General features: G+C 40.2%; 1 protein-coding gene across 1 annotated transcript in view; it reads right to left on the bottom strand.

The window, feature by feature from the left end:
* Window positions 1–19,634: 19,634 nt before the first annotated feature.
* Window positions 19,635–24,500, bottom strand: part of ARSJ (arylsulfatase family member J) — a 54,791-nt gene continuing 49,925 nt past the window's right edge. The window contains exon 2 of the mRNA XM_074991964.1: window positions 19,635–22,155. Within this exon, the coding sequence (XP_074848065.1) occupies window positions 20,760–22,155 (1,396 nt within the window). The 3' untranslated portion in view covers window positions 19,635–20,759. The remainder of the gene's footprint in view (window positions 22,156–24,500) is intronic.

The raw sequence follows: 24,500 nt of genomic DNA, 5'->3' as shown, positions 1-24,500 counted from the left end.
TGGGTTGCACATTTCCCTCCATGCTTTGTGAAGCTCCGTTTTTGGGGTAGGAATCAGAGATCAGCCACACCATCAGCTTTCTGTGCTTTTTTTTACTTTTTGGGCCATTAGTTTTGCATTTCTCAACTCTCTCATCTTGTAATGGTTCTACTTAAGTGGAAGTAGTATAGAGTTCATGTTTGCCTCAGATACCCCCTGGGCTGCAAATGTTGGCTGGAAATCTTCTAAGAACAGATTCATGAGGTTTCACATATTTCTTGCTTTCACTAGTGCCAAAAGTACTTCCAGATCAGCTTTTCTTACAGCAATTTGGGGCATTCCATTTCTAGATGAAGGCTAGAAGTGCAGAGACAAAATGCAAAGGGACAGCAGAGTGAGAAAAAGACAAACAGAGCATATTAGAATATGAGGAGACCCTCTCACCAGCCCAGATTCGACTGAGTTTTGGAAATTAACAAGGTTTTTTTTGAAGGAGGGAAAGGGGTTCTTTTTTCCCCCCCTCCGTCAACCAATCATTCCCTACCCTATTTATCCTTCCTTGTTGCCCAGCTTTCTGTCCAGTCTCACAGTGAATGTGCCCTTAGCATTTGTAAAACATTACTGCTTTGTCAGTTGCTGACAAATACATGAGCAAAAAATATATGAGCATAGAACAGGGTCTCTCTTAAACAGCTCTTCAGATTTAGGTTTGTAGCTAAGTAACTATTCAGGAAGGCAATCAGGAGTGACACACTAGCATAGCCTTCATATTCATTATTTTAAAAGTACTGCGCTCTCTTACAATGGGAAAGTCAGCCCCTTGGGGTTTTATTTACTTTGTGTTCATGTCATTCAACCTCAAGCAATTGTATCATGTTTGCCCCCTAAGATTCAAAAGTAAAAATAGCAAAGCAGCTCCCCATCCCCCTAAGCAGAGAAGCTGCTGTTCTTCTGAGAAACCTGCCTAGAGCAGTCTCAACTCAGCATGTATAAATATCTCATTTGAGAAATATTTCCATCTTTAGCCTCTCCAAGGACTTCCAATCTGCTTCTGACCTTTCCAAAATCTACCTTTTAGTCAGCTGCTGAAACATGAGGGATGCATTGGAAGTCATTCTGGACCACTGCCAGAACCTGAGCGCTACAGCATTCCGCTCTCACATGCGCTATGGGCTGTGACATAAACCACAAGAAAAGGCTTCTATGCACTGTGGATTTAATGGGCATATGCATATAGCACCATCCCAATGAGAGAGACTGCAAAGGACCCTTTGAGTGGGCATCCACACTGAATGGTGCTGTCATCCTATGCACTGGGCTGCAAGGTCTCTCATTGCAGATGAAACAAATCATATTCTTAAAAGGCTTGTTAACATGACTGCATCTACAATAAAAGCTTCTGTGAGCCGGTTGCTGTTTGTCAGGGATCTCAGCTCTTCACACATCCAAGACCAACTTGGCTAGAAGTCTGAATGTAGACCCGGCCCAAGCTATACAGGTAGGAGAGAATTTTATACCTGTATAAGTATGCTGGCTCTTGTGGTTGTATTGGTATATCAGCATAAAAATCACACTGCTCACTAATAGAAACAAAGCGCTGGCAATGCAGGGACAGCATTAATGACCAAGGAGGCTCCTACACCAGAAAAATCAAGGTGAAGGGGGAAAAAACAGCTCTTGCTACTATTCAGCCTCCATGAATGGACATAAATATATTTATGGACAATCATTTACCTCACCAGTCCAACAAAGAATAACTTCTCTCTTTTTTTAAAAAGTGAAGGAAATCAACAAAGTAATTTACAATCTTTAATAATTATAGATATGAATGTTTTCTAGATCTCAGTTTTTTATCAAAATAATTTTTTCTTTATTTTACAGCTGGAGGATTTGTTCCTGAAGACCCTTACTCAGACAAGAAATTGCCACTGAATAGTCCTACTGAAGACTATGGCCTACTCACGAGTGCAAACCTCTCAAGTTGACTTAAAATATAACAATCACAATCTATATGGGTGTGCACCAAGGAGATTTTGGAGTTACAACACTGAGAATCATGCCTAACTTTTAAGCACCTAGAAAAAAAAATCACAGGACCACCACCACAATCCAGAAAGTCAAGTTAGATGAGTAGACTCTCAATAGAATCAAAGGGAGGGTGTGTGATCCATAAAAGCACCATGCTCGGCCTGGAGCCACTTCAGCTGGACACTTGGTCTGAAAATCTAAAAGATGAAGTATAATAAAGACAAGTCCAAAGTACAACACTGAAGGTGGTGGTGGTTCAGGGGAACCCACATGAACAACTACACTGAATAACTGATTATGTGGTACTGCTGCTGAAAAGGATCTGAGTTTTATTGTGAATCACAAAATGAATGTGTGATAATGTGATGCAGTTGTGTGAAGATCTAGTGTAAATCTGGAGTGTAACAACAGGAGTACTGTACGTAAAGCATAAAAATAATTGTCCCATTCACTTTGCCATAGTTGAAACCTCAGCTGGGGCACTTTGTCCTGTTCTGAGTGCCACAGTTTGTGAAAGAGGTGAAGAATCCAAAGAACTACAAAAATGCTAATTAAGGTTGCCAACTTTCCTGACTGGACACCGTTTGCACCAGTGGCATCTGGTCTGTCCATTTGTGGCAGCTTTAGGACAGGAAACCTGACTAGGAGGACAGAGTGCAAAAACTAGTCATGTTGAGTAATGAGAAGAGGTGACTGAGGAAAGACTGATAGGTGTCTTCAAATATGCTAAGGGTTGTTATAAAGAGACATTGCAAATGTTACTCCATTCGCAGATCCATCCAAGAAGTAACAGGCTTAATCTGCAGCAACAGAGATTTATGTTAGTGCTTTAGGAAAATATTTTAACTATGAGGATAGTTAACCATGGGAGTATGCTTCCAGGGGAGGCTGAGGAATCCCAGTAATTGGAATGTTTTAAGAACCAGTTACACAAACACCTGTTAGAGATTCTCTAAGTATACTTGGTTCTGCCTCAGCCCCACTGTCACCAAAACTAAATTAACTTTAAAAATGAAAACCTTCCCTTTTGTTATACGTACATTTCTCGTTGGTGTATTTATTTAGCTGTCACTTTTGTAAGAGGACAAGGGGGAAGGAAGGGCGTTCTGAACTGAAGCCAAGACTGGCATTCTATTCACACCACCTCCATAGCCTTCTTCTATGCCAACTGGCAATTCTGTACTTTTGTCTCCCCACCTGGAAAACTGGAAAAATTATTTTATACATATCTCAGAGGATGTTTGGAGAGTGAGCTCATTCATGTTGCAAGTTGGTTTGAAGTAGAAGATAGCAGGTGCTATGCACGTGAGAAGTATTTTTTTGTCAAACAAAAATACTGTTAACTAAATATTTGGTGCAACAAAAGATTTTTAGAGTGAAATTTTCTCAAGCGTAGAAACCCCTGCAAATCTCTCGGCACATTTTGGCACCCAAAAAGTGGGCATTAATTGTTTGAGGAAGGACAATATTGAGGCTAGGACTTGGGACACCTGTTTTTTTGCCCATCTCTGCCACTAAATTTCCAGGTGGCTTTGGAGCAACCTGGGGTTTAGTTGCTATGACAGAGTGTAGGGTAACAGTAACCCTCTGACCACTGCAGAATCCAGTGATACCCCTGCCATTCCAAGAATCCACTGCAACTTCAATTAGTTGTCCCAGGGCACACGTGGCAATGGGAACTGAATTCAATGATTGGGATGAGCTGTTGGGGGTTGAAAGGCAAACTAATCACCAGAAGGTACAAAATGTATAGAAAGTGTGAAGAGGGCTAAGGTCAGGTGTTTATGTGTGGGAGAAAGAGAGAGAGAAGACTGTGTGGTGGTGGTGGTGGTGTGGGGCAGGGGAGCTTCAGTCTTGTAGACTCAGAGCAACAAGAAATCTCTTTTTTCCTTGCTTTGGGAGCTAAGGGCTCCATGCTACTGTTGGTATAAGGCTACATAGTATGTAAAGCTGGTAGAAAAGAACCCTTGAATATAAATCACACAAGGTGTTTTACTCAAAGAAGGTTTCTGTGGGCTAGAAAGTAGATGTAGCCAGACATGAACCCCCCCGCCCTCATTTGGCCTTTTCTTCTTCTCCCCCCGCTGGGGGAGAGACAGAGAGAGAGAGAGACAGAGAGGGAGACAGGCAGCCTTTGATGCCCTGGGAACGCAGGTGTGCTGTCTCACCCAGACTCTCTACCATACACAGAAACCAGACAGTGAATGGGCTAGCCAATGGCCGCCCTTCTGGCTGAGATCAGTAATTGACACGCCTGATGACTGCCCCAGGAAGAACAGGGAACCTCCGCCCATCACCTCCAAAGGTGCCCAATTGTCCACAATTCACAGGTGCGAATTGAGCCTTGCACCTTCCCTGGGAAACCTGGGGTTCAAACACATTCCTCCCGATTGGCCACTTGAGACCAGGAAGAAGCCTACGTGACCAAAGGGGTATGAAGAGGGGTTTGGCAGCCCACCCCCTTTGAGCTCCAATCACCTACACCTGCTGGCCACGTCTGGTATTGACTCCTGAGACTGGGGACGCCTGGTTCGTATCTACTTCTTCCTGAGGGATTGAGAGAAAGATTCTGGGTCACACCGGATCTATGAGGCAGGGGTAAGAATTACACCTGTATTACACTTCTTTCCTATAGGAATTGAGGGAAAGACTCTGGTTCCACCAGGTCTAAGAGGCAGGGGTGAAAATCACACCTGCAATGTGCCTTTCTTGTGTACACATTACTTGTATTAGTTTAAGCTAGCTAGTTTGTCTAAAACTTTTCTTAAGTTAAATTGTTTCTATCTTTGTATAAATAAAAGGTAATTGTTAAAGCCTCTAATAAGTGAAATTTTCCTCTTGCTGCTGTACCCGAACTAAACGCAAACCAAAGAACCCAGCCTGCCCTGGCTGCTTAGCGTAGCTGCTGGTGCAGCATCACCCCCTTTGCCCCACTGGACCTTTAGCTGGCACCTGGGCATCGGCTCACAGAATGTTAGACTGAATCTGGCCTACTATACCTGCCCATCTGTAAAACTGAGGTAAAAATGTTTTCTTGCCATACAAAGATGTGAGGAATGATTCAGTAAATGTAAGGGGCACAGACTTTACAGCCCTGAGCACCCTAACAAATCTTATAAGTAACAAAATATCTAAGTGTATATCCATGTTCACAACAGTAGTTTCTGAGTGAAGTGGGGGAATTAATGCAGGATGAATGTCATCCCTAATTAATTATAAACCACTATGTCGTACTCCAAACCAACACGGAAAATTTGGATACCTCATTTGTCTAAAGAATTAGCTATTCTGTTTCTAGTAGCTCTTTGTTGTTGTTTCATGATGATGTCTCATCTCACAATGTTGAGCAAACCTTCCTGGGAAAAGATAACCACTAAAACACTCCAATTATGTAAACTACGACAAGGGTTTTATTGAAATCTGCTCTAGCACATCTCATCACTGAAATCAATATACGTTGGATGAGAACCCTGGAGTCCTTGGGTAAGGAACAATAACCAAGGGCTTGAACATGCAATCCTGAATCACAGTGGCAGGACCAGTCTCATAAGGTATGTCTATGCTACAATTAAACACCGGCAGCTGGTCTTGAGCCAAGATGGGGAAGTCCCACAACTCAGGCTCCAGCCACCACAGTCAACCAGCTCCATAATCTGTGATACCAAGTCAGCCGGCCTGGACCAGCCAGAGGTGCGTAATTGCAGTGTAGACATACCCTTAGTTTTCATTCCAAATGTAAAGCCCTCAGTATTTGGCTAAAAGTGCAGGCATGATCATCTTATTTGAAACACCCCTATATATTATACGCAAAAACAATATATTGTACACAAAAACAAATCGTACCTATAGACACAAACCTGAAACTACAGCTCTCACATAGCAACAGCTGAAGGACCCACCAAACTATGTAGACAAGGCTTCACTCTGTCCCCATTGCATCGGCTCCTTATTTCTAGGAGGGAGAGTGACAGGCCTCTTGCACGTCTGTCAGTGATACCCTTGCCATTTCATGAATCCAGCAGCAGGGGATGCTCTAAGTCCAGTGCTGCCGGTAGTTGTCAACGTTTGAGCAATGCCTCTTCATTCAGGCCAGGATTAAAGCTCCCAAGTCTTTCCTGAACTCCAGATTCATTCTTCAGGGTATTGAGATGCTGCTAATCTAGGCAGCCTACAGGCTGAAGTAAACCACATGACTTATTAAAAAATTAGTATTATGAAAAATCAGGAGGGGACACGTTAAATGGATTTGATCTGGCTAACTGACCGATCTCAAAAAGTAGCTGTCAGTGGGTAATCATCAAATGAGGTTGTTTTTACTGGGGACCACAGAGATCAGTAATAGACCTGACACTATTTAATGTTTTCCTCAATTATCTGGAAGTAAATATAAAAGCAATGTAGGTAACATTTGTGGATGAGGCAAAGATCAACAAAGTGGTAAATAATGACAAGGACAGAATGATTTGAATCACTTTACAGCTAGGCTTATTCCAAAGAAGGCTGTTTTAACACACCTAAATGCAAACTTATGTGTCTAGCAACAAGAAATGCAGGCCATATCGAGGCAAGTGGAGACAGTATCTGGAAAAGCAGCGATTCTGACAAGGACATAAGGATCATACTAGATATTCAATGGAAGATTAGCTCCTACTGTGAAGTTGTAGGAAAAACCAACGAGAAGTCCTGTGGCAATTTACAGACCAAAATTTTTTTGGATCATAAGCTTTTGTGGGCAAAGACCCACTTTGTCAGATGGTGTGGGAAAGAGGACTAATGCAACCCTTAGATGTATAACTAGTGGAGTAGTGAGTTAGAGCAGTATTACTGAGACTGATATTGGAATATCATATCCAATTCTGGTGTCCACATTTTAAAAACAGGATGTTGAAGAACTGGAGAGGGTGCAGGAAATACAAACATTATCTAATGGCTGAAGAAAATGTGTGTGTAAGAGAGATGTAAAAATCTCAATCCATTTAGTTTATAGCAAAGAAGTTTGAGAGGTCACTGGATTACGATGTATGAGTACCTTGACATGGAGAAACTATCAAATGCTAAAGGACTTCTTTTTATCAAGGGCAGAAAGGCGTAACAATAACCAACAACTGGAAACCAGACCAATTCAAACTGGAAATAAGGCACAAAGTTTTAACAACAAAAACAAATGAAACTCAAGGGAAGTGATGGATTCTCCCTTTCTGGACAACTTTATATGAAGCCAGGGTATCTTTCTGATATGCTTTATTGGCACACTATAGAGCAAACTGTTAAAAATGTGATGGTCTGTGATATTCAACAGATGAGACTAGATGATCTAATGGGTCCTCTTGGGCTGTGGCCACACTTAGCCAAAACTTCGAAATGGCCATGCAAATGGCCATTTCAAAGATTACTAATGAGGCACTGAATTGAATATTCAGTGCCTCATTAGCATTAGGACGCTTCTGGCTGCGGCACTTCGAAAGCACCACTTTCGAAAGCATGTGGCATGGCATGGCTGCATGGGGGTTCTTTTCGAAAGGACCCCGCTCCTTTCGAAATCCCCTTATTCCTCTCAGTAGAGGGGAATAAGAGGATTTCGAAAGGAGCGGGGTCCTTTCAAAAAGGACCCCCCGTGTAGCCGCGCTGAGCCGCACGCTTTCGAAAGCGGTGCTTTCGAAGTGCCACAGCCAGAAGCGACCTAATCCTAACGAGGCGCTGAATATCCCGTTCAGCACCACATTAATAATCTTTGAAATGGCCATTTGCATGGCCATTTCGAAGTTTGGCCAAGTGTGGCCACAGACCAAATGGTTTCACATTCTAGGAATCTATGAAGAAAGGAGCTTTCTCTAGGATATTTGGCTTATAAACGTTTCTAAAGGGATCCAACAACAATTTTTAGGAAAAGCATTTGGTTTTCAAGATTACAGACTGGTGTTGTGAACTCTGGATGGTTATAATACACTGGGTTTATCCACAAGCTGCAAGATGCAAAAGGTCCTTTTTCAATAAAGGACTGAGCACTCACTGATAAGGCTTTGTCTAAACTACCTGGGCCATCAACCTAAGTTATGCAACTTCAGCAAAACAAATATGGTAGCTGAAGTGGACATGCTTGGGTCTGCTTACTGTGGTGTCTTCACTCAGTAAGTCGACAACTAACAAATCTCCCCTCGACTTAGCTTACTCTTCTCATTTTGGTGGAGTAGCAGAGTCAATTGGAGAGCACTCAGCCATTGACTTGTCGCTTTATGCTAGACACACAGTAAATCAACCCCTTCACCCCCACCAGATTGATTGTTGTCCATTGATCTATTCTTTAGTGAACACAGGCCCTAAAAGTGCTGGTTATTCAGCATATCAGCTCAGAACTCCCTCATCTCACAGGATATGGCTTTTATTTTGTTAATACTCATCTGAAGTGTGAATATTACCATTAAGCTCCTTGAGGACAGATGAGGTTCCTTTCTGGTTGGTTACATCGAAACTGTAGAAAGTGGAGCTTTCAAAAATGCATCCAATATTGCATAGTTTTCATATTGTTAAATTATCCCCAACATTTTGTTATCCTCTGTGTATTTTCTTAGGAAGAAAAGCAAATTTATTCTGGGTCAGTTTCTCGCATTATCAAGAGTCAAGAAACAAGAAGGCAAGGCATTTCTCATCTCCCAAACCCAGTGTTAAACCTGGTCATCATGGTGTAGCCACAGAAATGTCAAAGGCCATATTTTCAAAGGCATTGAAATGCATGCACACAAAATACATTTGCATGCATATATTTATGTGATGTATTAAATATTATATCTCTCATCGATACTTCTGTGGTACCCAGTTAACACATGATCCCATTTTATTTCACAACAACCTTGTCAGGTAAAGGGAATTACTGTTGTCTCATTTTACCCGCAACTGGGAGCTGTGCCACATGGAAGAAAAGTGACTTACCCTAGATCACAGAAGAAATCTGTGGCAGAGCACAGACTTAAACCCAACTTTTCCAAGCTACAGCCTGACATCCTTACGAAATATCAGAGAGTGTAGTTAGATGCATGATCATCTGAGTTGTTTGCACAAAATCAGATCACAAGCATAGATCATAGTAGCAAAAGAGAGTGTCACATCTAGCATAGAACTGATTATTCAAGTCCCTAATATCCCTTTTCTACCACATTGCTCATACATTCCACAATCTTGATTGGCTGTCACTGATTCGCAAATATCTAGGTATATTTGGTGTTACCTGGGCACTGATGATCATTTGTGAAAAGCAATTGATGTACAGACTAGAAAAATCTACTGTTGTTCAGATTCTCTACTACCTATTTAAGACTTTGGAAACAGGGAAGATGTGGATGTAGCTGAAAAAAAAGCTAGCACTTATAAGGTACAAGGAATCAAAGAAGGTACAGGAAATTGCAGCCTGATAAGTCTCCTTATTTTCAGCAATGGTGAAAATACTACAAACACTGATAGGAACATGAGACCAGCACCCTATGTAAAGCTCTTTCTTGAATTTATTTAAGGCAGTAGAGTGACACAGAAGAGGATAGGCACTTAGGACAGTGCTGCAGTTCAGCAGCTGAAGGCTCCATGCTCTTTTCCATTCTGTGGCACAGAGGGGAGCAAAAGAGAAGGCAAATGTTACGGGTGAAATTAGGTCCCTATTGCTTTCAATAGCAAAGCTTCCACTGACTTCAAAAGAGACAGGCTTTCATTCAATGTGTTTAGGAAGTACTTAGGAGGCAGAGTAGCGGGAAAAAAAGGACCAGTAACAGCACAAGCACTCGGCTCAGTCTCTGCTGGCTCATTATATTGAAAATGAGTATTGCAGAGCAGGCATTTTCAGTGGTCAATCAGACACATAGTTTAACCACTTCCAGACCAGTCCTCGGGCGTGCAGGGTTATGAAGTGGTAGAAATCCTCTCAAAATTCTCAGAAAAGGATGGTGGGAATGGAGCTAACATTGCATGTTCTCCTTTGTTGGGATGCTGGTGTTTTCTGAGAGCAAGAAAAGACGGATGAAGCGATCAGTCACATAAGAGGATTTTCAAGCAGAAAGCCACACAGTTATGAATGATGCTGAAAATTAATCCAGTGGCTTTAAAACGGATTCTTTTCAGAAGGTTAGGTAGTTAATGGTAAGTCAGATCCCATGGAACCTGCAGCTGAACTGAAGCTCTGTAGGGTCATAACCTGATTTCCTTACAGATACATGAGGTCCATCAAGTTCACAGCCATGCCTCCTGTCTCCACCATGCTTCCACTAGCCCTTCCTCATAGAGGGTAGAACTTATTGCATTTTGTTTACTCTCCCCTCACTTTTAGGTAGTACTGTGGGTATGGATCACATAGGTGTAACTTTGAAATCTACAGGATTCACCTGTATAGTACAGGAAGTGAGTTACTTCTGCCCTCAAAGCTCCCTTTCTTCAATTTCAGTGTTCTTGCTATCTACTTTTCTGGGATGGGGAGGGGATGATGGAGTTGGCAGTGCTTCTCACAGACATACACATCTCCATCAAACAATACCCAGTGAAAGCCCTCTGCCCACATACCTAATGTTCTGACTGGCTCCTATCATCTCAGTTATTTTACTCCCATAAAGAGCTTAACTTCTTCTTGCCTTCATTCTGAATGGCAGCTGCCACATCCAACTTCAATAAGGTTTTGCCAACGCTCCATAAGTAGACCTGGTAGGAGGCATTCTTCAGTCTTGAGAGACTATGGGTGTGCAACCTGAAAGGTAAAGAAAGCGGGAAATCTTCCAGGGTGAAGGCCTGGGCAGATGATACAGAGACCTTGAGTTGCCCTGATGTCTCAGCATCACCATTAAAATCCAGCGGAGAGAAAGAACCAGTACGTCTGGTACCTGAACTCCTGGAGGAGTTGTGGGAAGGATAGTCAAATGTCATTAACTAACCATCTTCAGGGCTCCGCTCCAGAGTTTCTCTCTGATTTTATTCTCATTGCCTGGCATTCTTCCAAATTCATCTACAAAGAGGTGATGCTTTTCTGTCAGTGGTTGTTCTCTTAACTGGTGGGCTCTATTTTGTCTGGTACATCACCTTCAACACTACTGCCATGGGTAGTATTACCCAGGGTTACCATATTTGAACATTCAGAAAAGAGGACACCCATGAAAGGAAGTTTGTCTGTATCAATATCTACCAACTCAGGTTGTATTAATTTACTGTGTACACTATAATTGGCCGTGTCTACACTAGCCCCAAACTTCGAAATGGCCATGCAAATGGCCATTTCGAAGTTTACTAATGAAGTGCTGAAATGCATATTCAGCGCTTCATTAGCATGCGGGCGGCCGCAGCACTTCGAAATTGACGTGCCTCACCGCTGCGCGGCTTGTCCCGACGGGGCTCCTTTTCGAATGGACCCCGCCTACTTCAAAGTCCCCTTATTCCCATCAGCTCATGGGAATAAGGGGACTTCGAAGTAGCCGGGGTCCTTTTGAAAAGGAGCCCCGTCAGGACGAGCCACGCGGCGGCGAGGCACGTCAATTTCGAAGTGCCGCGGACGCCCACATGCTAATGAAGCGCTGAATATGCATTTCAGCGCTTCATTAGTAAACTTCGAAATGGCCATTTGCATGGCCATTTTGAAGTTTGGGGCTAGTGTAGACATGGCCAATGAGAGTTGGTAGATAGTAATACAGATACCTTCCCCCTCGGGGGTGTCCTCTTTTTTGAAAGTTCAAATATGGTAACCCTTCCAAACTGTGAGTACAGGACTCTAGACAGCACTGCTCTTAGAGTTTTAAGTATGTGTAAGCTTCTCCACCATTTCAAGGTGGCAGCCCAAGGAGAAGACACGCCTGTAAGAACAGATAGATGCTGGCTTTGTGGCCACCTGGATCATTCTTTTAGCTCTGGTACCTTGTTATTCTGAAAATTAATTAAGTGCAAACACCTTTGGAGAATGAGTCAGTTCAAAGGTGGCTTATTGTCTATCCATAAAATTGAACATTTTAAAAAAGAGGCCTTCCCCACCGTATAGCTAATAGCTAACAATGTTAGAGAGGCTCTTCAGTAAATAAAAAGTCTGCTTTTGGCCCTTCATCAAACTGCTTGTGAGAAAAGTCCTCAAGTGGTCTTCAGATCAAACATAGAGCAGATGATGATACTTTTTTTATTTTGGCAATTAGATAATAGGAGAAAGTACAAGTCTGGCAATTTTCAGTGAGTGGACTGAACTGTATGACTTTCTATTCTTTTAAACTGGACCTTTGCACTGGAAAAAACATATACTTAAAGACTCTGACTTGCTTCTGGATTCAATTAAGTATTAGCTACTTTTCCCCTGCAAAAGCAAACTTTTTTTAAAGGAATCATATGGCCTGTTGTATTATTTCAGATGGAGTAAATGGACCCCAAAATCAGAAGTGTTAAAAAGACGATAATTGTTCCATATTAAATAGCTTCTAACAGGATTTCAGTTTGGTACAAAGACCTCAGTCTGTTTAACAGCCTCACAAATGTATCTTTTAACGTTTTATTAAAAGGAGACCAAAAAAAATCAATCAAAATGTATGGTACTGCAACAGCTCTTGGTTCAGGCAGTTTAAAATTCAATTCGGGGTCACTGCAGTGACAACCTTATGTAATCCCAGAGGCACGGAGACCAAAGACAAGGGATTGTTAGCTCTACAGCCTTGGCTAAAAGCCAGGAGGCCTTTAGTTCTGGCTGTAGAGCACACAGCATTAGTCCCGAAGGTCACAGGTACATTTTCTCCTGCATTGGCCTTACACTTGAATTAAGCTGGTGTTTGTTCCTACAGAGAGTTACCCCAGATGTTCTTTCAATAGAACCTTAACCATCAACAATTTAAAGCACTTAATTTTTGCTTTTTTCTAAATTTCCTTAAAATTAAAACTTTGAAATTCTTACCACTTGCAAAAAACATAAATATTAAAATTAACACAAGAAAAGGGGAAAACAAATCAAAGTTATTGTTAAAAAGTTTCTAAACAAATTATCAATTGCTATAAAACAATTAACCCTCTCTTATTTTTAAAGTCTACTTTGCACGCTTCCCAACCATTTCAACATATTTAAGGATTTAAAAACAAACTTTTGTTTTAAAATAACTTTGAACACTACTGCCTTTTTGCTAAGATGTCAACTTCTGCATATATGTTAACACTTTAGACTTGACAAGGGTACAAAACATATTGTATTAATTTAGCTGGAATACAAGGATCCAAAGAATGCAACGTGTTAACAGGACTCAAAACTGTCCAACACTGAACTATTTTAACCAAGGTTTTGGTTTAGCAGACAGAGACCTGAACCTGCTTAGTATGATGACAAACACATCATGAAAAAGATACAGAGAAAGAAGAGAAAACAGTTAAAGCATTTGAACTGTAAATTATTAAATAAATCTTTCATTTTAAAAACAGCCCTTGTTTCCTTTCCCTGATAACAACAATCTCTTAGACTAGTGCTACACCGTGCAAATTGTGACGTTATTTCAAGGTAACTGATTTTGACCTCAGCGCCAGCTGCAAGTGCCGATTTCTAACTTCCCACTATCCCTCTCACACGGAAGGGTAAAGGGAATGGAATACTGTGTCAGAATAGATCTGCTATATAAATGTAAATGTATCCTGAAAGAGAAACCTCAGTGTAGCCTTAGCCTGAGTGTATGTCTACACAGCAGCCTTATTCCAAACTAAGCTATTCCAGTGAGTCAATCTTTTGCAGTAGTGTAGATGTAGCCCAAGTCTCTTTCTGAGGAATCTAAAGGGGGATGATAGGCAGAGTAGCCTGTTCTCTCATTAGTTTGTCCACAAGTTAAGCTGTTATTTAATAGACAAATTCTCTTGTTTATGTGGAAGCATCATAATGCTTTTTTTGATTATATTAGTAGGCCTCTGTTTTTCACTAATTCAAATCTTTGTCTTCCTTTTGTACATTTTCCCATAAAAAGTTAACTGTTATAGGTTGCTGTGATATTTTATAAATTTCCACCTTTTTTTTTTCTTTTTAAACATTGAGCTGACCATTTGTGTCAATCCATGGGCCAAATTATCACAACAGATCTTGTCAAGTGATTAACAGAAGATTTTTTAATCAAATCTAGAAATCAGCACAAAACATGACATATGTTCCTTCCGGTTCTGAAGCAATTGGATGCAATTGATTGCTTGACTTTTACTGAAACACCTATGCATCTCAATTAGATATTTTACAAATTAAGTTTTTCAGACGGTGTCAGAGTGACATTGCAGGTTTTTAGTCTCCTCCCATTATGGAAATAGGCAAAAAGTGTAATGAATAATCTGTGTTGCTTAGAAACCATCTTCCTGATTGCAATCAAAATGAATAGAATTAACAAGATAGCTAGATGACAAAAACACTACAGAATAGAGTGCTGTTGTAATATTAATTCAATTTCAGACACTAATTTGGTTTCTCTGTAGTGGTGGCAGTTGTTTACATCTGTTATCATCAACTGTCCCCTGAGATGTAAGAAGCAAAATAACGTAGAGAAAGAGAAGGTTTCACTTTTTTCAGCCGGCCTACCATCTTACACCAAACATCTTATTTCATGAAAGCATTTAATCATGTTGTTAACTTCATCCCTACTCAGCAAAGCACTAAAGGATATACTTAATTTCCTTGCAGTAAAGTTAAGCACGTGCTTAACTTTTTTGCTGAATAAGGATGGATTGCTGAATTTGGTCCTGAATTATTTCAGAACAAAAAATAAGTCTTATGATCCTCTTTTTGATAATGTGCATTGTCTGTCTTTCCTAGGAAACCAGGAAAATAAACTGAGTACTAGAACCAAGTGAATGTGTGATTTTTCCATATAAAATATATTTGCCACACTATGACGTTTGGACACATCAATAGAGGTTTTACCGAAGAAGACTAAGAATGAACTGAATTATCTCATTTTTACATTTTAAAATGCAGGAAAATACCAGGAGAGAGCTTATTGCTCAGCTGTAATATAGTGAGTTTTTATTAAAATGGAACTTGCGTGTGTGGCATCTATTAAATATTTTTGTAACTTTAAAATTCACTGTTTGTGAAAAGCGTTGTATTGCCAGCTGTCAGGATTGAAGCCCTCTAATTTACTCACAGAATAGGAAAAACAAGCATTCCCATACCATCTTGATTAGGGGAACTGAATTAATTTTGTCCTGAATAGACACTCCTTGAAAGGAGAGTTCATTTAGATTTGAATTAGAAAACAACAGCTGGAAAGATCCATATCACACTATTAATTCCACATGTATCTGTGTGCTGAATGGATCAAGCATTGATATTTCAACTCAAAGCTTTTGGAATATTAGGCAAATGCTTGATTCTCTCAATTTAAAATGACTGATTACAATCCATAACTATTTTAAGGTTTTATTTTGACAACCAAAAGGAGCTGGACTCTTCTGTGAATGTAACAATTAAAAATACAAAACAGTTGCAGGGAGTAGTTTAAGGGTTCAGGATAATATTAAAACAGAGTGTGATCTTCTAGCTTTATAACATGTTCATACATGAAAAATTGATTGCAAAAATGTAATGTGGTTATTTCTAGCTCTTTTTCAAAATTGAATAGCAATCAGACTTTTCTTAAATGGCAACTATCCAAATGTACATGCAATTCCTGAGGGCATTTGTGTGGGGAATGCATGGGGGAGAGAAAAGGAAGAGAGAAAATAGAAGATTGCAGAAAACCCACAAAATAATTATGTTTCAGTGCTTGATGTTGTCTAGACAATATGTCAGATTCCACCCAAAGATTAGTTTTTTACATATGGAAACACGAGCGTTCTTTACCAACTTGATCTCAAATCCACTAGCTCAATATGATAGGCAAGCATTACTTGCTTTATTGGCATAGCCCTTTCCTCAAAAAGATTTTTAAGACTACAGAGATCTATTACATGGTTTTGACTCAATGCATCCATTAGTGCAGAGAAGCTCATCTTCAGAACCTGAGATTCCGTAGGCCATGATCTTTCCCCACATCCCATGGAATGAATCACACACAAAGACTGTCATTTTAGAATCATGTAACGTTCCTAGCCCGCATTTACACTTACCTTTGCTTTATTTGCAGCCAGGAAACTCTAACACCTCCAGTTCTATGTGATGCTGAATCCAAAAAGACAAAATTATCAACAACAGATGATAAAATCATTTAGCATTTTAAAAAATATTGAATCAGGTTTTAGGGACTGACAAAGGTTAAGAAACAAAGTACAAAAAAGGACAGGATGAAGCTTGTTCCTATTGGCCAGTTTTTCCAGAGAAAATTGAGGCATTGTACAGTGTCTAAAGGTGATGTGTCAGGAGGGAGTGTTTCTTTCCTCTCCCTTAGAGCCTTCTCCTTTCTTCTACCCACTTCCAGTTCTGCCCTTCTCTTTGCATAGTGCTGCAGTGAGGAAATAATGAACCCTTGGCTGAAGCTAAGGAAGGAAAGCAACATTCATATTTCACAAAAACAGTCACCAACAGTGCATGGGAAGGGGAAGAAATGCAGCACCTGTGTTCAAGGTGGTGGTCCCAAAGCTCCTGCAGCAGTGCTGATGTCATATATGGAGGTCAAGACCAGCCCACACAGATAACAGCCTCATATTTTCCTGTGACCAACATGATAGGCTATGGTGACAAGCAGTACATCTAAAAGAAACCCTATTCTTTCTTTAAATGCTTCAAAAATGGGTAGCAAACCTGTTTTGAGGGGTGAAGGGATACAAGACTCTCTTCTCTGTAAACGTAAAGGCAGGCCTGACTTCACAAACGTTTTTCAGCATCAAAAATAATGCCTTGTCTCCTTATTCCTGTACAGCATCCAGCTGGCCTCCCAATTTTGCTCTGAAATCTGGGATTGGTGTCTAAGCAACTCTGGGTACCGCTGCTGAGTTGGCAGCTGTTTTCAATTGTAATGACTTTCTTGGGACTGGAATATGGTATGAACAATACATTGGAGGTATGTTCAACTTTGTGAGTGAATGAGATCCTAATACACTATCACATGACAACTGAGTCAAGAGAACGTCCTCGTGTTGGTACATATCATACCACCAATGCTTGAAGAACATGGAGAAACAGCTGTGGTTGGAATACTCTGTTGGAGGTTAGAAGAGTGAGCTGCACACTTGGGGAAAATGAGAACCACCAAAGCTGGACCATGAAATAAGGAGGGCAAAAGCTAAAAGTGAGGGAATGATTGTGAAGTTTTGGAAATGTTCAATAAAAGACTCAGATTTGCCTCCAAAAATTTCCAGGCTTTTTAAAACCCAGCTTGCAATCCTCTAAGCTTTGCCCACTAGTTTAAACATACCTCTCACCTGTTGAGTTTACTAGGATAGCAGAACTAAAAGCTTATGCAATCTTTAGAAAGCCTGCAGTGGTAGCATCCTCTGGTTTGCAGATGTTTTCTCCCCTGATCAAACATTATCACTAATGCTAATTACATTGAATGAGTTCTTCCTTTGCTCTGTAACCAAACCAAAATCATCTCTGCTTACTTCTGACCAGTAAATGTCAATGAAACCACAAAACTTATTTTCAAAGAAGTCGTCATTGATTGTACGATAATGTCATTTTTACTATGGACTTTAGTTCTATTAGCCCAGGAAATTGATGGAGAAGCTGACCTTTCCATCTACTAGAAGCTGGTGTGAGAAAATAAATTAGCTGCTATACTATTAGTAAAAGCTATGATCAAAGGTATTGAGAGAATAATTTATATGCTTTAGCCATTCAGAGATAAGCTCATCTCAGCCCTGCCAATTATACAAAATTTCCCTAGATTACACAGTTTTAATGCTTTCTACAGGGCAAGTGAAAAACCTGTTTTTTTCTGAAGCCGGGCTTAGGTCACAATGTAGGAATATTTCATAGAAAATCAAAAATTATTTTGTGTGCATTAAGAAATCTCACAGGCACTACTATGTTTCAAAATCATCTTTTTGTTTCCAATTTACCTTATAATTTTGATTATACAAATACAGATTCTCTCAAGAAACATAATTGTATGCCAATATTTTACTTTTTAAAATGCCCATACGCCATTTTTACTAAAAGCAGCTGATGGCTCTTTATCATATTGATCCATTGGTATTAATTTCACTTGCTGTATGTTAAGACACAGATGTGCCATGAGCATAAGTGATGGACCACCCCCCCACCCATCCATTATGAAAATGAGTTATGTATATAAATATTCATAACTCAGAGATGCTTTGGACAACATACCTCTTGTAACACCTATCATTTTTAATGGTATAATCTGCTAGCTCTGTAAATCATATTTTTATGCATATATCATTTTTGTAGTTGAAGTTATAAGTATTGTCTACACATTTATGTTCCAAATGTTTGTTTCTGTGAAGACCGCAACAGGAAGTTCAGTTATTCTATTGTGAGAGTATGAGTTGTGAGGGCATAGCAGTGCTGAAATGACAAAGGACCTTTAATGGGGGGCCAATCGACACTTGGACTTTGCTGTCAATGTTCAAGCCAGGAAACAGGCAATGGCTGATTGCCTAAAAAGGAGAGGGACAGGTGATTCACTTATGTGACAATATCCATCTCAGGACATGCTTTCTAACAGCGAGAACAATACAATTCCTCCACGGGGACAAGGGTACAAACACAGCCCTGGAGCTTTTCCATCTTCAGAGTGCCTTGGAAATTGCCTGGCACATCCTAAGGAGAAATAGAAGAACATTGAAGTGTACTGGAAAGCTCAGGTCAGGATTAGCTCTTTCTGACCTGAAAATTTCACCTAATATAAGGACAGATATTTAGGGAAAGAACTCACAACTAACTTGATTCTTAGTGGAATAGAACTGTGTGTTTTCTTTTATTTTAATTTTGTAACTCACTTTGATCTGCTGCGTTTACTCACAACCACTTAAATACTACTCTTTTACTTAATAAAAACTCTTTTGCTTATAATCAAGCTCATCGTAAATTATTACCTGGGGAGGGCTACCAATATGAATATCCCACTTTCATTGACAAACAGGGTTTACCTAAACGTGCAAATCTTTCACACAGAGAGAGATGGATTTATATGGGGGTTTGATCCCTTTTGGGGGTTGGTTTCCTGGGTGACGGGCCCTAGAACTGCACCTTCCCAGAGATGCAGTTAATCGGTGTCTGCATTGCTCCACAGGGAGCTGGTAATCCCAACTCTGTGCCTGGGCTGTGGGAGACTAGGGAATCTGGCTCAGCAGGAAAAGGTAGGGGGAGCTCCAGAGAGCAAGAAGGTGGTTGTCAATCACCTGATCAGCGCACGGGGGAATATCCCAAGGGGTCTTTTGTGACTGCATCCTGTAAACTCTGGATTATACTATTTACTGTAACACAGCAAGACTAAAAAAAGGCCAGTGTAATTTTCCACCTGGGAATTTGAAAATTCTGCACTAGCAGCCTTGTACATATGGAGAAAGTTTTAACAGCATCTTGAATTTAATAACTCTTTGAAGGGTGGAACCTTATCTTAGACATGCAATGTCATAAAAATCGAGGCTGCATTTAAAGAAAATCAAACCAAAAAAAAAAAATACCCCAAAAAACAAATGCAAGATAATTTAAAAATCAAGAACTCAGTTATGATCATTAGGACAAAGGAGAGACAGAATACTTTTATGAATGCCATAAAAATAAAATATTTTAATAGATATATAAATAAAATATTTTGAGTAGACTTTCCCCCTCCCAAAATATAAAGCTAGTTTAGTTCTATACAGAAACTGAACAACAATATTCCAAGTGACTACTGAGTCAAATAATCAATTGGACACATTCAAATTAATTGGAGGCAAATATATAAAGAAACGATGTACCCGGATCATTCTTCTTTTGCATTTTAGCAGTGTTTACAGTAATTTATGTTTTTACAGTACTATGCAGATTTAGATATGTAAAATAAAACCTCCAATGATAAAGCAAATCAAATCATATAAAAAGGTGGCTTATGTCACCCACTGTGAAAGCTTTAATGTAAGTGAAATAATTGACTTATAAAATAAATTATGATTTTAGGTACTGTAGCAAAGTTACATTAAAGTGTATAAACATTACATTCATTTTGGTGGTGTGCTCAAAGAACGTATTTCTGCCTACTCCTATGGTAAATAATACAATATGTACGCTATCTGAGTCATGTGCGTGCTTTCATTTTTATTGAAAGCAATGTAACCTGGCACGCAAAAATTCTCCCATGTATGTATCACAGACACAATTACTTAAAAGCAGCTTTTTTTAAAAAAAGTACATAGAATATTAAGGGGCTTAATCTGTTGCTGTGAATTAAAAAATAAAATCACAACATGGCGACTACAACCCAGTATAACTCAAAATGATAGATTTTTGGGTTTTACTTTTTCTTATACTTTATCCATTTGGGAATGTCTACCAGTAACTTTTCCGTATCATTATAGAATTACACAGTCTATTTTGGGCATGTAATCACCTCACCAAGCATCTTTCAAACAGCAAGAAATACTAGAAGTGAGTGTTATTTCCATTATTATATGGAATGTAGCTGTGAAGGGAAAATATCATTTATGCTGGAGAAGAATGTTTCCACAGAGATATTTATACATTCTTTAGGTACAGCATTAGGATAATTTGTGCTGGTATAATTTGAGAACAAACCAGGATGAAAAATCCCCCAGTCACTCACAGTACGGAGCTGGTATTTCTACTCTGGTGCAATTTCAGGAGCTCCCAAAAGTTGGAGCCAGACTGACCTGGGTTGATGCAATGACAGTAGTTGATCCTACCCATTAGCAAGGTGCAATTGGCAGTTTAAGGGTTGTCCCTTTTTCTGACTGCTTTTTTTCTTGTTCTTCTTGTGTTTCTTCTCTCCCTTCATTTTACCTGGCATCTTTTTCTTCTCATCCTCCTTAAACCAGGGGCCCCAGACACCTCCATTAAGTTTAGGATTACTTCTAGGGTCTTTAGCTGGGTATCGAACAGGAACTGCAGTCTTATTAAACTGTGAAAGTCTCCGCAACAACTGCTTCACTATATCTGGATACTTACCAGAAAGGTCCACTCGCTCATACGGGTCTGCAGTTATGTTAAAAAGCCAGACTGTTTTGCCAGCAGACCAAGAAACTCTTTCATTATGCCAGCGATTGGGGCCAGTGTTGCTAAAAGACTGAGGAGGGACCCAGTCACTGTACCCAGGATTTCCTGTCAGTAGTTTCCAGTGGTTTACTCTGATTGCTGACTGGATTGCTGTGTTCCAGATCCCAAAGCCTGCTGCCCATGAGCCATTTTTGGCTTTGGTATAAATTGGGTCAATGTTGTGTAAAATGTCCACTCTTGGGGAACGTCTACCTTCACTTATGGTCTCCCATATATCATAGCCATCCAACTGGATGTCCTCATCAATCTGCCCTTCAGCCAACGTGATCAAAGTGGGGAACCAGTCTGTGATGTGCACAAGCTCCTTACACACAGATCCTTTATTTTTCAGAAGAGGGCTATGGACAAATCCAACAGCACGTATTCCCCCCTCCCAATATGTTCCTTTGCTTCCTCTGAGAGGCCAGTTACTTCCTCCAGCCATTGGTTGTCCCCCATTATCTGATGAGTAGATGAGAATGCTGTTGTTGTAGTAACCATACCTCTTTAAAGCAAGGGTTACGTTATTGATGGCTTCATCCAAACAGGCCAGCATTGCAGCATATCTCCGCCTGTTTATGTTATTTATTGATCTGTAATGTTCAAAATACTTGCCTGGTGCCTGTAGTGGAGAGTGAACAGCTTGGTAAGCAATATATAAAAATATAGGGGTCCTGGGATTATGAGAGGCTAGGATCTGTTGCACTTTCTGTGTATACATCTGTGTTGAATATATGCCGTTGTCATGATCCCAAGCTGCATTGTCATTCTCATAGAGGTCATAGCCACATATCCCTGGGCTGTCACATTTATAGTGAGTATAATAATCTCCACTGCCCAAGAGCGAGCCAAAAAAAGAATCAAATCCTCTCTGTGTCGGCATGCACTCTTTACGGTAAAACCCCAAGTGCCATTTGCCAACCATGTGGGTTGAGTAGCCAACCTCCTTCAGCTTCTGAGGTAGTGTCACATTATCCAGAGGTAAACAGTTCGGCTGGGTAGGTCTTATGACAGAATGCTGAAGACCTGTGTGTATCTGGTATCTGAAAGAGACAAAGAAGGAGAAATACATATTAGGCAGAGAGGAGGAAAGAGCAATGTATGTGGACACTTCTACAAACAATACCACACATGCAATAAATAGCAACACAAATGTCCCTGAAAGAGTCCTTGTTGGAAATGTTTTACAAGTGTAAATTTTGAAGACCATGGAGATCATGCTGAGGCACTTGTCAAAACAAAATGACATCTGTTTCAGCTTGGGAGTGTTTAAAGGTTAGGAGGCAATCTTTCCAGTATACGCTACATCAGTGATGGGCAACCTGCGGGCCACATGAAGCCCAATGGGGTTCTTCATGCATCCTCCCACCATGCCTCACACTTTCTGAGCCTGCACTTACCTACTCCTCCCTTCTAGCACATTTGGAGAAGTGTGAATCAGCGGATTGGTACCCTACCCCTGTTCCTTCCCCTCCATCCCAGAGTTTGAATGCCACGAATCAGCTTATTTGCAGCATTCAAGCTCTGGGAGGAAGCAGGAGAATGGACAGTGGTGTGTGTGTGTGCGCGCACTAGTGAGAGAAAGAGACAGAATCAAAGGATTCACTGTGCTCCAGAAGTGCTGGGAGGGATGGGGAGGTGAAGGGATGGGGCACGTTTGAGGTAGGAAGCAGGGAAGAGGGTGGGTTGCGGGAGTTTGATAGAAAGGATGGAGTGGGCATGGGTACTGAATCAGACAGGTCAAGCAGTCCCTGGCAAATGAGAAGTTAGACACATTTAAAACAAGGGCACATACGAGGTGCATGCTGATTGCACACATTGTGAGAGCCATGCTTCACATTACTTGTGTTGGAATAGCAGGATAAAGAAGGAGAATCAAGTGCAACGTATTTAATCTTCTTGGCATCATAGTTAGTGCACACACCTGACTTATGTCTTGTGACCCACTGAGATGAAGGAAGGCCACTCATGAAGCCCATTCACTATCCCTGATTGCTCACCGCTGCCCTACCTATCCTAGGATCCATGAAGAGCTGACAGTGTCTCCGCCCCTTCTTTTGCCTGAATCATTTCCTTAGTATTTGACTGAGTTACACTATAAACTCTTGTAAGCAAAGGCCTGTTTTTAACCTAGTCTGCCCAGAGCTGTATGCAATTAATATATAAATAATGAATAACTATATCCACCAATTTCAATAATACTCAGAGGGAAACGTGCAGCCTTATAATGTCTTATCTGTGACCCAGCCTGCTATTTCTTTGTTGTCTGCCGTATTTAGTTGAGTCCTGGATCCAGTGGCTCCTTCTATGTGGCTGGAGGAGGGGTCTTTAGGAGCGGGTGAGCACCTTCCAGAATTTCAGTACAGCCTTCAGCTTGTCACAAAGCAAAGCAGTTAGGACACAGATTACTGTGGAAGGAAAATAGCACCAATAGCCATGGGAAAGGCTTATGAACAAAGAACCCTGCAATTTTTATTATTTGCATTGCCACAGGCTTAATTTAAGAACAAAACCACAGAGGCAATAAGTGCCAGGCATTGATTGTTAGAGTCTGTGGAAAGCAAATTCATGAGCATTTTGCTCACGGTGTCTGTTTTGCAATCTTTCTGAAATAAATTCTGTACATTTTATGATTTTCCATTGCAAGACCGGATAAATCTTATGAATAAATTGCTTGAAATTAATCCCATATGTAGAAACAGAAGTACTATGCTCAAAAGTCTGGAATTCATTATTATAATTACAGCATTAGTAACCAATTAAATACAAACAAATGCTGACAGACCAGGATGCAGAATCTAATTTTACACATTTCTGACATTTTGATCTTTATAAATAGCAATTACATAAAGGTTATATTGTGATTTCTGCTGTTTTATAAGTTCTTCTGAATTTCTAGGTATTAACTGGCTGGTTTTTACATATCTAAATTTTGCAGAATAGATCAGAATTTCTTCTCTTACAGAGGAAATAACTTGAGCATGTAAAACTGCAGCTAAAATGTGCCTATATGAAAAGTTATATTTTTATTTATTGTGTACTGCAATTAGATCAACATTCATTGTGTTATTATCTATTATTACCTCTTTACTAGCATGAGGGCTGCTCAGCTGTTTGCAATAAGAACACTTCAATAATTCTACCAGCTGGATGGAGATGCTTAATGCTATCTGATTTTTATTCTGCTTTTTTTGCTGGTTTGTAATGGAAACTTTAAAACAACAGAACTGCATTGGAAAGATATGTACTATAAGAGTGTTGTGCTGACCCCACAGGGCCTCTGGATCTTGGATCCCTACAGCCTTTTTCACAGACTTCTTTTCAAACTGAACAGGAAACTTCTATTCTCCAAACCCTGAATGAGAAAATTCATCTCCCCTTTCTGTCC

The sequence above is a fragment of the Carettochelys insculpta genome, chromosome 4 (assembly GCF_033958435.1).
Source record: "Carettochelys insculpta isolate YL-2023 chromosome 4, ASM3395843v1, whole genome shotgun sequence".
Taxonomy (NCBI): Eukaryota; Metazoa; Chordata; order Testudines; family Carettochelyidae; genus Carettochelys; species Carettochelys insculpta.
This window is presented reverse-complemented; position numbering and strand designations above follow the sequence as displayed.